The sequence below is a fragment of the Lepidochelys olivacea genome (assembly GCF_965140295.1).
Source record: "Lepidochelys olivacea isolate rLepOli2 genome assembly, chromosome: 26".
Lineage (NCBI taxonomy): Eukaryota > Metazoa > Chordata > Testudines > Cheloniidae > Lepidochelys > Lepidochelys olivacea.
The window spans coordinates 14064823-14080238 of record NC_140436.1 but is presented as its reverse complement, the minus strand read 5'-3'; the positions used below and the strand labels follow the sequence as shown (position 1 = coordinate 14080238).

At 56.3% G+C, this 15416-nt stretch overlaps 1 protein-coding gene across 1 annotated transcript in view; it reads left to right on the top strand.

Annotated features, from left to right (window-relative positions):
• The window catches only part of NUDCD3 (NudC domain containing 3), a 61906-nt gene extending 47264 nt beyond the window's left edge, over positions 1–14642 (top strand). The window contains exons 5-6 of the mRNA XM_084615406.1: positions 8922–9110; positions 10604–14642. Coding sequence (XP_084471532.1) covers positions 8922–9110; positions 10604–10714 — 300 coding nt within the window. The 3' untranslated portion in view covers positions 10715–14642. The remainder of the gene's footprint in view (positions 1–8921; positions 9111–10603) is intronic.
• The last annotated feature ends 774 nt before the right edge of the window (positions 14643–15416 follow it).

Here is a 15416-nt window from a genome sequence, read left to right as displayed (position 1 = left end):
CACTCTGTCACAGCCGCGCTCACAGGAAGCGAGAGCAGCCAAAGCAAACTCATAACATGTCAAGTGACCCTTTGTGGGGGATCTTTGCAGCGTTCCCCCAGCTGGCGCATTGGCAGCAATAGTCCAGCCTTCTCCTCAGCGCTGCTCTGTGGGCTCATTGTGGGGAAAGGGTTAGGAGTTACTGAGCTCAGTGACGCGCAATTGCCCGCCGCACAGAAAACAAACAGATGCACAGCATGCTGTCTGAGGTGAGCACACATCAGTGGAGCCCCACGCGCAGAGCTGGTTCTGTGTGCACTCAGGCTCACAGCAGCCATTTCCCTCTTGCAGACGTTGGGAGCAGGGACAAGATTGGTAAGAAAGATGGCTTTGAGTTGGAGGCAGTGTTGTTGTAGCCAGGTTGGTCCCAGGCTATTAAAGAGACAAGGTGTGTGAGCTCAAAAGCTCATGTCTGTCACCAACAACATTTGGTCCAATAAAAGATCTGACCTCACCTGCTCTGTCTCTCAGGTGGCTTCTAGTGTCTCAGCCATTCTAGCCAGACCATAACTGAGGCTAGGGCCATCTGCCTATTCAGGGTGGTGATGTCTGCTCCGCTTCCAGCGGTCTGGCTGTACTGAGTGGGTCAGTCTGCTGTTCAGACTGATTTCTTTTCAGTTGAAATCCTGAAATATCTTAGTTGGAGAGATTTCGTCTCTCTCCTGTGCAGGCTCCCTTTATCTTCCACAATCTCATCTCCCTGCAGCCTCAGTTTTCCAGGCTGTAGGTATGTACTTTCCCTTAGCCCATGGACCCTGCCATGCCCCTCTCATGGTGCGCCAGGTAAGTATATAAGCAAAGGGTTGCAGTGCTCCCCATGCCCTGCATCTCTTTGATTACACAGGGTGTCTCCTCGTCTGCTTCTCCAGCTCCCTTTTCTGTACCTTCTAGCTCCCTGCTGCATGTTCCTCATTTCACTTCCAGCTTCCTCACCCCATCCTGCACCATCTCTCTGCCTTACCCTGCTCTTCTTATTCAACATTTCTTTTCCCTATTTTCTCCTGCTTATTAGTAAATACAAACAGGGCTAATGGAGTTAATTTCCCTTGTAATCCATCCATCCCATCCTAGCTGCTTTCCTGTACACCTCTCTGTTTCACTGTCCTATAGTCCACTGTCCTATAATCACTGCCACGGTCCACCTGTTTAACCATTTCATCCTTCTGTTTCTTATACTGGTTCCCTCTGCGTTTATCCTCCTCAATGCTCCCTTTATTCTTCTCCGCCTAAAAGGAGCACCACTGCAGTGTCTTGTTTAATTATATCCAGTTTGCAGGTGACTGGACTAAAGATCAATGTATTTTCCATCCTCTTCTCCAGCATGTTTGTGAAACCCTTTAGAGTCCTGGTCCAGCAAAGGAAGAAATCCAATGGCTGTAATTTCCCAACCTAATTCTCTACCCCTTACCGTTTCCTGACGCCTCTTAGTGCTTGGATGGTAGCTGGACCAGTGCTCTACAAACACCTAAGCTCAATTTTTATCGTCTCTCCAGCTTTGCGATCCTAGCTAGCCTGTATCTTTCTCGTTTCTCTGTGACTGTCATGTGACACTGTGTGAAGTGCCTTTGCAAACTCCTGGTCCTGTGTATAATCTCCTCTGCGTTCCCCTTCTCCATTACACCAGTTAGCTTGTCAAACAGTGAGATTAAAATAGATTTGCACGAGCTGTTTTTAGAAACCTGTGCTCGGTGTCATGCACAACACGTCCCCTCCCGCCCCGTCCCCAAATGTTCGCTAGCCAGGCTGTTTGGATTGGTTACAAAGTCCTGCCTAGAAGAGCTATGAAAGCACTCGTCTGCGTAGCACCCAGGGAGCTACGGGGGCAATGTTAATAATTGATCTCCACTTCCCTAGATCTCCCGTGATCCCCTATCGAAAACTGCCCCGACACCTCTCCTGCCTTCCATGAGCAGTTGGCAACAGCGCCACGTTAGTTCCTTTAAAGTCCTGAGTAGCTTCCGCGGGAGCCTGCTGATTTTTAAGCAGGCTCCCCACCCTCCAGATATTCCCTCACTTGCTCTTGAACAATTCTGCTGCTTCTCTCGTTTAGCTGCTCACCTCCTTCTGTGCTACCTGATTGCTCATTACTGACATTCTTCTCTAGCTGGAGCTGAAGTGAAGTTGGCATTTAGTACTTCAGCCCTGTAATTTGTTCCCCTTCCTACCTTGTTCTCTCCCTCCCCCTGGGATGTTATTTTTAAAAAGCCTTTTGCTTCCTCCCTCCTGTTCATATCCCAACACAGCTGGTCTTGCAGGATCTGGACCACTGCAACAAGCTAACCAAGAGTGGAGCCCAGTCAATACTTGATGGGAAACCTCCCACCTACGGTAAACCCGCTGGTTCTTGGGATAGTGGGTGCTGACCCCGGTGCCCCTGGGAGAGGCGCTCTGCTGCAGGGACTGGTGCAAGGAAGTGGTGCTCTGCCCTCCTGAGCTGACATCAACCTTGTGTCCCTTCACGGGGCAGTGGGCTGGTGTGCTGTCTTTCGGCTGAGACAGACAGAATCCACATCAGCATCAGGCTTCTCGGAGTCATGTTTTGCCTCCTCAGTACTTCGCTCCCTTCAGTCAGTTTTATTCCTGTGTCCAAGGCCTCATTCTTATCTCATCTCCAATCTCGTCCCGTCATCCGTCCCCTGTGCTTGGAACCTCTTCCCTCATCCAGCCTGACCAGGCTTCCCCGCTCTGCTCCATCTGTTCAGCTTACATCTCGTTCCTCTCAGCAAGAGTCTTACCTGAATTCCTGGTGACTGGTCCCTCAGATCCTCAAAGGTAAGGTGCCTAAGTCCCCTTGAAGCCAGGGGAAGTTAGGCACCTCAATACCTTTGAGGATCTGGGTCCCTGTGTCTATTGCTTTCCCTTACTTACAGTCCAGGTCCTTTCCCTGGCCGCCTCATTGCTTTGTACAGCTCTGAGCACACTGTGTTCTAGCAATAATACGTTCACACCAGGAGGGGTTAACTCCTGCAGCCCCTCAATATCCACTCTGGCAACTTCAGGACCTTTAGGGGGGCAAAATGAAGCTCCAGTTCTAGAAGGTGCTGTGCTGGTTCCCCCTTATAAACCAGCTCAGCTGCTGCGGTCTCCCTCCATTTCAACCACAGGTGAATGACTCTTCTTACAGCCCGTAAGGGGCTCTGGGGCCCCTCTGGTTGAAAGGCACTCTAGACACATAAAGGGCTGGCTCTACGCTCAGCAGCAATCTGGCCCTCAGTCCTGCAGAAAGACTCAGGGTTTCTGGGACCCCAAAGTGCTGAATTCAGCCATCAGCTGGAAGTCCTGGAGCAGCTTCAGGGAAGTCCCATGGTCTGTTATACAGGAGTCAGACTTAGGCGGTCACAATGGTCCCTTCTGGCCTTAGGGTCTAAGAATCAATGTGCGAAGGTTCTGATTTGCATTGAATTCAATAGGGAAATGAACAGTGCAGACAGGTCAGGATTTCTCTTTGCAATAAGATTCACTTCTCTTGTTGCTGCCCCAACTGTGGAATTGCAAAACCCATCTTTTGGGCCGTGTGTGCTGCGGTTTGCGGGACGGTTGAGCCCCCTCGTGTGTCTGCATTATGATAGTCTTCAATACATGAGGACGTGCTCTCTCTTCCCACAGGTCCCGGCTTCATTCAGTTGACAGGATGGGACAGTGCTCCGGGAATGGTTTAGGATTGTGTAGGAAGGGTACGCTCCTCCCTTTGAACCCAAGGGCAAAACTCCCTCCTTTTTTTTTTATGAATCTGTTGCCTGTGGCAGGGGTGCTCAGTCGGGGGTCCGTGAGCCCTTTCAAGGGGTCTGCAGGGCACTGCGGCCGAAACCCAGCGCCCCCTGCAGGGTTGAAGTCAGGGACTGAAGCTGACCGGCCTGGGGCTGAATCCCAGAGCCCCGGAGCTCCCCGTTGGGCAGAAGCCCTGAGCCCATGGGCAGAGTTGGGAACATGGAGGGCATTTCTCCCCCTCCCCCCTGCCCCCCCCCCCAAAAAAAACCTGCAGCGCAAGAGCACAGCAGTCCTGGGGCAGCTCCACCCCCCCCATCTCCTCTCCCCATCCCCTGGCCAGGTTGGAGGCGGGAAGCTGGTGCCATGGAGCAGGCAGCCGCAGCGTTCCCTTGTCTCCTGCTGGTGTCCCGGGTTCAAGCTGCTCCTCAGCTCCCAGCCCCCTGTGCTCCCACAGAGGCAGCTGGTAGGAGCTCCGTGGCTGGCAGACCCCTCTGGGAACAGGGACCCCAGGGGAACCCTCCCAGCACACAGCCCCTAATACCCCTCTCCCTACACCCTAAGCTACCCCCTCTCTGCACCCTGAGTACCCCCCTGCCCGCCCACAGCCCCAGCTATGCCCTCCCTGCACCTTGAACTACCCCCTGTCTGCACACAGCCTCTTGTTACCCCCCTGCCTGCACCCTAAACTGTTTTCAAACTTTTTTGAGCTAAGCCCCTCCACCTTTGAGTTATAATTTTTGGTTACCCACCCCTCAACCCAGACAGGCTGGGTGGCCTGCTTAAGTGAGTCAGGGGGTGGAGGTGACACTCCCTCTCTGCACCCCACCGTGCAGAGCTGGCTCGAGCCCCGCTAGCCTCTGTCCCCCCAAAATAGAAGTCAAATGACGCCTATGCCCGAGGTCCTCCCCACCCCCGCTGTGCCATAGAGTTGTATAGCGTGGTGGTGGTGGTGGGGGGCCTCAGAAAGAAAACGGTTTAGGACCCCTGCCTCACTTCTTGCAGAAATTGGAAGATGTGTAGTGAGTGGAGCAGGCGACTGCAGGAATAAAGCCTGGCCTTGTGGTTTTGGCAGTTGAACGCTGCCTTGTAGAGATGAATTAATCCCTGCCCCTGCCACAGCATTCCTATGTGAGGCTGGGCAAGTCACTTACTCCCAGCTTTTCACTGCAGGTCACTGCCTGTGTTCCTCATCTTCCAGGTGCCCGACTTGAGATGCTGGGGTCTGATTCGCAGGAGTCCTGAGCACTCACAGCTGCAACTGAAGTCGTTGGGAGCTGTGCTTGGCACGTATGACGTGCTCTATAATGCCTACTCCTTTCGTGCCATAGACACCTCAAATTGGGCACCTGTAACGAATGGACACTCTTGTCCTTAATCTCTCTGTGCCTCAGTTCCCCCCTCCTGTAAAATGGGGATAATGCCCCATGCGTGCACACACGTGAAGTTCAGTTCATTGGTGTCTGTGGAGCCTTCAGCTACTGGAGTGAGGAGCGCCATAGAAACGTCCAGGAGGAAATTAAGAATTTTGCCTTCCGAGCAGGGTTTGACCCGTGTGCCGTAAATAGGGCCTGGACGGTAGAGATAAAACGAAATATTGGTTAGCTGCTCAGTAAGTGAGCACCGTCCATCCTGCCGAATGAGGCAGGGGTGCTGTGGGAAAAAACAGTACTTGCACGTGTAATTAAAGACTAATCATAAAAGCTTAGGTTCTGGAGCATGGTTCTGCAGCAGACGCCATGGCCGTGGACTACACCAGGCCCTGATTGCTGCTCCTAAATGCAGAGATCCCTAATGGAAGGGAGAGTCCAGCTGTACCCTGCTTAGTCACCTGCAGGTTGACGCGCCTGTGGCTTACAGTTCGGCAGTCTTTCCTCTGTCTCTAAAGCCAAACCGTGCAATGACCAGGAGAAGGAATGGGCCAGTTTGGCTGGAATCACCAGTGCTATCTGTGTTGGAATATTTTCCTGGCTCCCCTTGCCCAGAGGGCTTGATCCCAAAATGCCCCCGCCATCCTCTCCTTTGTTAACCGGCTTCTTTTCTTTGCTCGGGAGAAAATCTCCTTGCTTCATAACTTTAATAGCTGTTCGCTTCTGCCCATGTTTCCCCGCCGGAGCTGTTGAGAGCATTGACTAAATGGTATTGTCTGACTTTATTGATGATCTTGCAGAGGTGCCAACGCACACCATATATCTTCTTCACCGCTGAGATTATTGTTAAAATAAAAAACACACTGGGAAAAAACCATCTTGGCTGGCCCAGCACAGTGAGCGAGAGAAATACTGACTACTAGGAGCTCCTGTCTGCATCGGATTCCCCACTCCTGCTTCCATGTTTGTCTAAATGTGATGTTTACACTCGTACATTTCTCCCTCACCTGGCTGTGCTGTGTCGTCCCCCCCCCCCCCAGGCATGAGTACAGCCCAGGCCATAGCACGCCCTCACCCCTGTTCTGCTGGCTGTCGGCAGAGCTGCTGGGGCTGTCTCTGAAGTTGGTGACTGTCTTCACACGGCGCTGTTTTCCCCGCCTGCTTGCCGTTCCTTCAGACGCACGCCTGGCCCCGTCTCCTGTCACAGAGCAGATTCTGCATCACACACGCAGGGGCAAGCACTCCCACCGAGCAGGGGCGGCAGCTAAAAGCGTGTGACATTTCAGCCTCCTCCCCGCCCCCGCTCGTCCATGGGAGGGAGTTGAGGCAGGACTCTCTTTTCTGGGTTAGTGAAATGTGAAATCTCCACGCTGAGGGCTCCTCTCTGGGCTGCACATGAGCAGAGTCGTCAGCTGGCTCGGAGAGGGTCTGAATCCCTTCATCAAGGGGGTGTCTGACAGGTCCCGCCGCTCTGAGCCTGTGGGCGGCTAGAGGCGATTCCTCCTCGCTCAGTCCTGTCAACACACGGTTGTCTTTTATCAGCACTCCAGCCTTTGCCTGACATAACCCCATTGCCAGGTGGTTCTGGCCCACCTCAGGTGGGGCTGCACCGCGACGGCAGGCATTGAAGCCGTTCCCAGTTCAGCGGTGGCTGTGAAACGCACGGCCTCGCGTCCCAGCGGTTATGAAATGGAATCTATCCATTCAAATAAACGTCAGGGCCTGAGAATTATTGGCCTCACAGACCTGGGGATGACATCACTGCCAGCCAATCAGGAAGCTCCAGTTGTGCCCCCGAGTTCTCAAGCCATTTCTTAATTCAGGTTTTGATGTGTCTGTTGGACTGGACGGGGGGCATGCTGAGCTGGCTCTCCAGAGAGACACTTGCTGTGCTCAGAGTGTGGTTAGGGGGGAGACTGCTAGCCCCAAGCCTCTTTGAAGGAGGTCCTATGAACGAGAATCCTGGATGTCCTGCACTGCTTGGCTGCAAAACCAGCTGGCCCTGTGGTGGGGAGGGTTGGTCGTTAAGAATTGCTATGGAAGGACAGGTTAAAAAACTCACCATGTGCAGTCAAGCAACCCACCAACTTGTCATTAGAACAGACTGGCATTGTGTGTGAAGGGAGACACCACTCCCCGTTAAAGGGCATGTGCAAACCAGCCCCTCCGTTCGTTTTCCTACGTGTGGGCTGGGATGCAGAGAGAATCTGGAATGGTTAGAGCGAAACCCCCCCCCCCACAGATCTACACTGCCAGAGGCCCACATGGGTGGGGGAGCATTACCTAATGGCTAGAACCAGGACTCTAGGGTTCCACTCCCACCACGGTCACTAACTCAGCGTGATGTTGGGTAAATCTGGTCCCCGCTCTGTGCCTTAGTTCTCTTCATAAAATGGAAATACTAGTATTAAGGGTGTAGAAGGAAAGAGAGAGGAACTCCGAGTAGATCCAGTGCAGAGAACCAGAATCCTGGATTAGGTCACGTCTGAAGGAAGAGTGAATGAGGCAGAGGTCTCCCCCGACCCAGCTCTCCTGGGATACGTGGTAGTGCGTAGCCTGGTAAATCCCTTTCCCTCTGTGGCAGTACATAGTGGGGGGCACACCCTGGCAGCCGTGCATGTCTAGGCGAGGCATGAGCAAGCTAGGCAAGAAATGAGGTCTCCCCATGGAGCATCAGTGCCTGTAGGAGCCGGGGTAGCCCAGCTTGCCCAGAAGCAGCCCTATAAAAGCTCCTCAAGGGCGTTTCACTGGCCAGGCTGGATGGCAGCCTTCGCTGGCATGGTAAAATGTCTGCCAGGGCACTGCTTCTTGCTAGCAGGGGGAACATCCCCTTCAGTGGGCAGGGCTCCAGCTGGTGCAGTGATGGTTGAGCAGAAGCTGCACAGTGAATAGTTGTTGATGTGGGAGGGTGTAAAGACTTGGGATGGGCACATAACTCATGACAACAGTCATCCCCCCACCCCCACCCCAAGTGAGTGCCCATAAAGCCTTCATCTTCTCCGCATGGTGCTGAGAGTTCCCACAAGGCAACTCGACAGCAAAGAAAACGTGCACCATCTCAAAATGATGTAAGCAGCTTTTCAGTACATAAATGTGGTGTTAATGGCCGGAGCGTGAATCCGTTGTCCTGTGACCCCCACTGGAAAGCTAGAGTCTCTCTTTTCTAGCTGTATATAGTACCCATTTCGAACCCTCGGGGACCATTGTAAAATGCCAAGTATTCCTCCTCCTGAGCCTTGGGCTAGTCTATCTTTGGGAGCTAAATTCAGTGTTTGGGAGGGAAAGAGGGAAATCAGGTACATGGAGTGGGCTGGGTTTGGTCTGCAGCCACTGAGCTGTTTGGGATGCCAGCAGTAGCCCCACGGTAGTGGGTTAGTGGGCAGAGTGCAGGTGAAGGGGTCAGAGGTGGGTGATAAATGTAGTTTAGCCCGAAGATTTCCGGGGGCCGGGGCGGTTCAGAACAATCATTTAATTTTATTTCCTTGTGCATATCTGGTTGCAGCAGAACATCTGTTGCTCTATATTTATTCCGCCCCCTTAACTGGGAGCTGCCAGCCTGTTGATTCACTGGGGTGAAAGCCTGGCCAGTGAAACGCCGTTGAGGAGCTTTTATAGGGCTGCTTCTGGGCAAGCTGGGCTGCCCCTGCTCCGTGGGGAGACCTCATTTCTTGCCTAGTTTGCTCATGCCTCGCCTAGAGCAGTGACTCCTGGACTGGGCTCCACTCTGGGCCCAGGTCTGGCTGGCTGGCTGCACCTTGTCTCTTGCTTGCTGGGCTGACGGTGCTTTTGGCCTGTCTTTGTCCCCAGATCAACCTGAACAAGGTGGGGGAGTACTGGTGGAGTGCCATCCTGGAGGGAGAGGAGCCGATCGACATCGATAAGATCAACAAGGAGCGTTCAATGGCCACGGTGGACGAAGAGGAGCATGCCGTGCTGGACAGACTGACCTTCGACTACCACCAGAAACTGCAGGGCAAGCCCCAGAGCCATGAGCTGGTAGGTCCTTCGCAGCTTGCGGGGAAGCAGGATGTCAGCTGGCCGGGCAGATCCTTGCTGATGGCTTGATTCTGACACTGCGCCCAAGCACTAGGGGATGGCTGTGCCTGGCTGGACTGAGTAGGGACTTAGCAGCAAACGCTATCCCTCCTCTTGCCCAGCGTGACTGCTGGAGCTGTAGACCTACCCTGGCTTCCTGAAGGGCCCCAGCTGCTCTGCCCCTAATGGATCCCACTCCATGAGCCATCTCCGGGGAACTGAGCACCACCCTCTTGCCATTTGCTGCCTGGATGTTGTGTCCTGTGTGGCAATGCTGACTCCTCCATCACACACACACACCCCCCCCGTTGGACCTCAGCAAGCATCGTTTTCCCCACACGCCTCTCCCATGCCCTCCTGTGTAGGCGAGCCTCACTCCGTACCCTGCAAGTCACCAACTCCCAGCCCTCACAGCCCAGCCGGCATGCGTTCCATAGCCCGCAGTCCTCTGAGAGCCCTGCCGGCCATTCTGGAGAGGGCTGGTCAAGGACCGACAGGAAGAGGGGGTCTGGTCCCTCGCGGCCGGGAGCGGGGGAGAGGCAGTCGCCCAGTACGCAGGTCCGAGATCATTCATTCTTAACCAGCTGAGCTGCACCCAGAAGCAAGCGGGTAATGGCCAGCCTGGCCTCTGCTGTCTCTGAGCCGCAGCCCTACGTAGAGCACGCTCCAGTAGCTGAGCCTGCAGCTGAAACGGCCAAGATTGCTGAGGGTGGCCAGGAACGGTCCGTGTCCTGCCATCTGGAGGTGAAAAGGGACATGTCACTTCTGCTGCCTTCCCCCAATACCCCGGGAGCCTTGACTCCATCGGCTGGCCTGTGGCTTTGCATCACCAGAAAGCAAAGCTGGCTTCTCCCAGTGGCCTGGACCCTGCTGCTAGCAAGCAGCCACCAGGGCAGAGTAGGCTCCCGCTCACTCTCCCGTAGCAACAGTGGCCCAGCAGGGTGGCTTTTAGCGGGAGCGGTGGGGGAGCGGCTCGGGGAGCTGTTTGAGCGCCATCTCGCTGCCCCAGGGCAGGGCTTGGGTGCAGGTCTGTCATGTGACTCCCTCTCGTTGCTCGGGAGCCCAGCCCGGTGGCTCTGTGAGGCGGAGAGACCAAAGCAGGAAGCACCTTTCGGCTTGGTGTTGACATGCAAAGCTCTCTGGGAAATGAGCGGGGACCTCCTGGTTCTCTGTTCTTTGGCACAGCCCCTGAGCTGAGCCACTCCCTGAGTCTGCAGGCTGCTGGGAAGGCCGGGCGTGGAGCTGACCTGGGGGGTTCCTTAAACTCGTTCCTTGGAGACAGCTGAACAAGCCTGAGGGTTGTGAGGCACTTGATTGAGGCAAAGGGGTGGTGACCCCGGCTAGGGAATGGCAGAGACCGGTGGGGCATTGAGACCAGCCTGGGTGGTGGGACCGTGTCTCCGTCAGCTGTGTATTTCCTCCGTAGACTTGACTCAAGTGCGTTGCGTTTTCAGAAGGTGCACGAGATGCTGAAGAAGGGCTGGGACGTAGAAGGCTCCCCGTTCCGGGGCCAGAAGTTCGACCCCGCCATGTTCAACATCTCCCCGGGGGCCGTGCAGTTTTGACGACGCCCGGCGCGGAAGGGAAGATCACATCCACGCTTGGGATCGTGAGGCCGAGGCCAGCGCCTCTGTGTGTAGCCAGCTAGCGCGGGGGCCGAGCCTGGGCTTCCCCCTCTGCCTGTTCCCACGAGTGACGTCCGGCCACCCCTTTATCCTCGCGCTGTTTGCAAACAGCCAGCCGCCAACCGGCTGGGGCGGGGGTGTGGTTGGGGGGGGCGGGGGGAGCGTGAGTGCTTCCTTCCCCCATGCCAGCGTGGTGTGTTTGAGATGCATGTGGGGCAAGCCTAGCAAACGCAGAACCGTCCTCTGTCACCACGGCAACCAGCGGCTGCTGGTAGCGTTTCCCTTTCTCTCTCGCTGGCGATGGCCCCGGTTGCTGCTGTGGGGGGGTGGGGGGGAACCTAGGCAGCTGTTGTTTTTCAGGAATAGATGATGCTTGTTGAGGTGACTTTGAAGTTTGTCTTTCTTGCTTTTGGGGAGCCCGTCCCAGCCCCCCGTGCCTGACACCACCCCCCCCCCCCCGAGATGGCAGCGCTGCCCTATGGCTCTGCGGCCCCGTTTAAAAGTGGCTGATCTGTCCTTGCTGGTGGTGGGCATCTCTAAGGGGGACCCCAGGGCGCTGGCAGCGGGAGGGAAGAGCTGCAGCCTCAGACACCTGGTAGCGGAGATGGCGCAGACCATGCCATGCTCCAAGCGCTATACACCTGCAAAGCCTGGGCCTGGGCCCAAGTGTGGCGCTCTGCGCCCACGCATCTATCCGCACGTGTCCAGTTCTCCACTGGCCTCGGCAGCTGGGGTTCTGTGAGTTGCTGGTTCTATTAACAAGGTTTTCAGCTATGGCAGAGATCAAGGGGCCAGGCCTGCCCTGTGCCAGCCTTTGCAAATATAAGCTTATATACACAACCCCCTAGGGCTCACATTGTGTAATCAGCCCAGCTTTGGGTACCTAAAGCACCCTGGGGGCTGATTTCCAGAGGCAGCAAGCTCCTGCAGCTCCCGCTGTCTTTGCTTGGCTTGGGAGTCTGAAAACAGAGCCCTAGGGGCGTTGCATTGGGCACCCAAAACTAGCGGCCGCTTTATTGAGAATCGTGTCCCCAGCTACTGGCGGGGTGTCTACGCCACAGCTCGGAGTGAATTCCCAGCCTGGGAGCCACATCCTAGCTCTGCTCAAGGTCTCGTGCTAAAAGGGGCAGGGTGGTCGTGGCGGCCGGGGAGGCAGCATGGGTACAGTACGAGCGGGTGGGCAGAGCTAGCGGGTGTCTGTCTAGCCAGCGTAGTGGTCAGCAATGTAGCTGCTCAAGCAGGGTATGGTGGGGCTGGTCTGCCACTGCTCCCCTGACCTCGGAAGGCGTTAAAGCCAGGCGCTCAGACCGCTGCATCCTGTGTCCTCTCCGTCGCCAAGAAAACACACTGATGCCCCGCTTCTCCAAGGAGGGTCAGAGCCTGGAAAACCGGCCACCTGCAGGCTGCCGGTACCTGCTGTAGCAGCAAGCCCCACGGGACTCAGCAGAAATAATCGTCTGTGACTGTGTCCTTAAAGACCGTATCCTAATGCACACACACTGGGGGCTGAATTAAGGTTGTCTAGGCAACCTTCATTTGGGCATTTCCTAGCTTTTGATTTGCGACCGTAATCATGTTCCTTGCACCTAGTTATGTGTGTGTGTGTGTATGTAACTTCCTAGGGTCTTATAAGAACAAGCTGGAAACAAACCCAACAGGAATTCCAGCATGTGGAATCATATTGGCTCCCCTGTGGATCATCAGCAGGGTTGAAACCTGTAAATCCTGCCCCAGACCTCTGCTGCTTGAGCTAACGGACCGACTGATAGCAGTAGTAGGTTGTCATCCTCGGTGTGGACCAGTATGAGAGGGGGATGGGGTGCTCTGCCAGTGGGTTTTACAGCTATCTGCGGACAGCAGAGGAACGGTGAGACTCGGGACTCCTGGGTTCCAGGTGCGGGAGAGGAATATTGTGGGGACAACTTACTTTGCCCCCAAGCCTGACTCCTCCTGCTCTGTCCCTTCCAAACTGGCCTTGTTGCAGTCTGGATCTTCTCTGTCCCTGGTCCCACTCTCCTCCCCTAGCCTAGCCAATCTTCACTCCTCAGGCTTCTTATGACAGTCCCAGGCTCTGTGCCCAGCCCATTCTAATCTGCCTCCAACTCCCAGGCTCTTCGCCCCTCAGCTCCTTGCCCAGCCAGTCCCAGTTGCCCTTCCTCCTGGCTCCTTATCTGTTCTCTCTTCCCCCTCCATCTGTTCTCTCCGCCCCCTCTGGCCCCTCCCCACTGGCGCCCAGTCCCAAGCTGTGCCCCCCACCCCCCTTGCAGGCTTCTTGTCCCAGTCTCTGCCCCGCTGATACCAGTTCTCCCCCTGCATCCTTGTCAGATCTGTCTCTTTTCCCTGTCCCACTGACTCAGCACCGGTTTTCTTGCCCAGCCAGTCCCCCGCACCCCCAGCTCCATATCCATCTTCCCCTGCTCACCCTACTGACTTCCCATCCCTCCCTGGCCCCTAGTCTACTCAAAGCCCCAGTCCCACTTGCCCTTCACTCCCCATCGGCACCCACCTTTGGCTCCTTATGCCAGTCCATTCCTCCCTGCTGGTCTGGCACTTGTCCCCTCTCCATATCCATTGGGCAGCCTCCTCCATGCTGCGGGAGCCCCGCCGCCGGGGGTCGTTCAGGGTGTGTCTACACTGCAGCCGGGAGCAAGCTTCCCAACTCCGGCAGAGGCGTCGAGCGGCTCGAGCAGGAGTCACTTGCGCTAGACCCAGCGGGGTGGGTGCTGCAACTCCCGCAGCGGTGGGCTGAGTTGGGCTTGAGAGCCCCAGCCTCCGTGGTCACACTGGTTTGCTAGCTCAGGTCCCGCTCGGGCGGCGTGTGCCCAGCCGCAGTGTAGACGTACCCTGAGAGCGCAGGCGAGAGGCTCTCTGCCCTCCGCTGGGGTGCGCGGACCTGACACAGCTCTGAGGTGCCCTTGCAGTGCTGCTCAGCTTGGGGGGAATTTAGCTGCTAAGAAGTCTACCAGGCACGTGCGAGCTGTGATTTGTTTGTTTGTCCAAATTAGTGCGGATTTTAAGGGGGACGTCAAAAGGCCCCTCCCTGACTCCAGAGCCGCCCCCCTCCTGCCGAATTTCAAGTCCCTGCTCCAAACTGCGCGAGCTTTAGAGCGTCTTAAAGACAAGGGTGCCGAATTCTGAATGTGGCCACGGTATTTTCCCCTAGCCTCAGGCTCTGGGGCCGCCTGCGGCTGAAACTTTCCAGCCACATTCAGCCTGGGGCCGACTGCTGCTGCTGTGGACGATTTCAGCCTGAAAGGCTGCAGTTTGGCACAGTTGAAAGCAGCTCCAAACGGACATGGCAGGCTCCTAAACACAGACGCTGTGGTCTACACCGAGCCCCACTGGACCCCCCTGCAGGGCCCGACTGCGGAAGGGGGCGGGGCTTGCACCCCCTTCCCGTATGTGCCTGAGGGCCACCCCCTAGAATAGCCCCTGGGCCCCCTCGCCATCACAGCTGGGTCTCCTACTCCTGGGTTAAGTCAGTTCCTCTGCCTGTTTAAAGGAGCCCAGCCTGTGTGTTCTGCTGGCCGGCTCCCCTCTCCTTTAGGCCCGGTTGGGTCACTATTTGTAGCTCCTCTCCCTCAGCCTGGAGGCTACCCAGCGGTTATTCTCGCTTCGTTCTTCCTTGTCTCCTCTTCTGCGGGTCTCTTCCCAGGCCGGGGCGGCCCACAGGCCAAGCAGCTCTAGCTGCCTGGGCTGCGGTGGGCGCAGCCTGCTTCATTCTCTCCGTGAGCCCCCCAGAGGCTGGCAGCGTGCTCCAAGCCGCACCCGGGAGCCAGCAACCGGCACCCCGTTGCCGCCACACGCGGCTGCACTGGGATTTGTCCGCCTCCCTCTTGCTTTACAATAAACATGTTTGTCTGAGCAACTGTGTGCACATGTATGTGACTCTGCGAGGAGCCCCTCCTTCCCCCTCTGGGGGACATGCGTTGGGCTGGATCCAGCCTGCTGCTTTTTTGGGACAGTCAAGGCTCCAGCTGGGACCTGCCTTAGAGCCGAGCGACAAAGCAGAGCAATGCCCAGCAGCCGAAGCCAAACCTCCCCCGGGGCTGGGGCTCCCACCACCCCTGCAGGAAAGAACTGGAGTTGGATAGATCGCCCTGGGGGCGAGGAAACGCTCTGCCATTCAGCAAGGAGCTCGGGCTCAGGTGTGTGATATTTTCTACTGGCCGCTGGATTCACCCTTTAGCCCTGACCACATCTTCCCACCAGCTGCTTCCTTTTTGCAGCCACCATCCCGCGTTGCCTGCTGTTCCCTGGGCAGCGGCAAGTCCAGCTGGCTGGGCATGGGGACGGGAGAGTTGGATGGCATGGCAGTGTGGGGTGGAGAAGCCCTCCCCAGGGGTAGGTTGTTGAGGAATACAGGGGGCATTTCAGGCCGTGGGGAGTGGCCCTGTCACTGGCTGAGTCCTGGCGGGGGGAGTGAACAGGAGTTGGCTACAGAGGTGGCTCTTCCTCACCAGTCGCTCATTCCCTCGTGCGCCCGTTGGCCTGGTCCGAGGGGAACATCCCTGGGCCCACGCGGAGCCAGGGCGGTGGGTGCCAGCACCGTGCACAGAGCATGGAGTGCGCCAGGAGCCAGGGTGACTTGTGCTCTGTCTGTTCCCTTTGCTTCCCGCCTCTCCCAGGGGTTCATCGATTC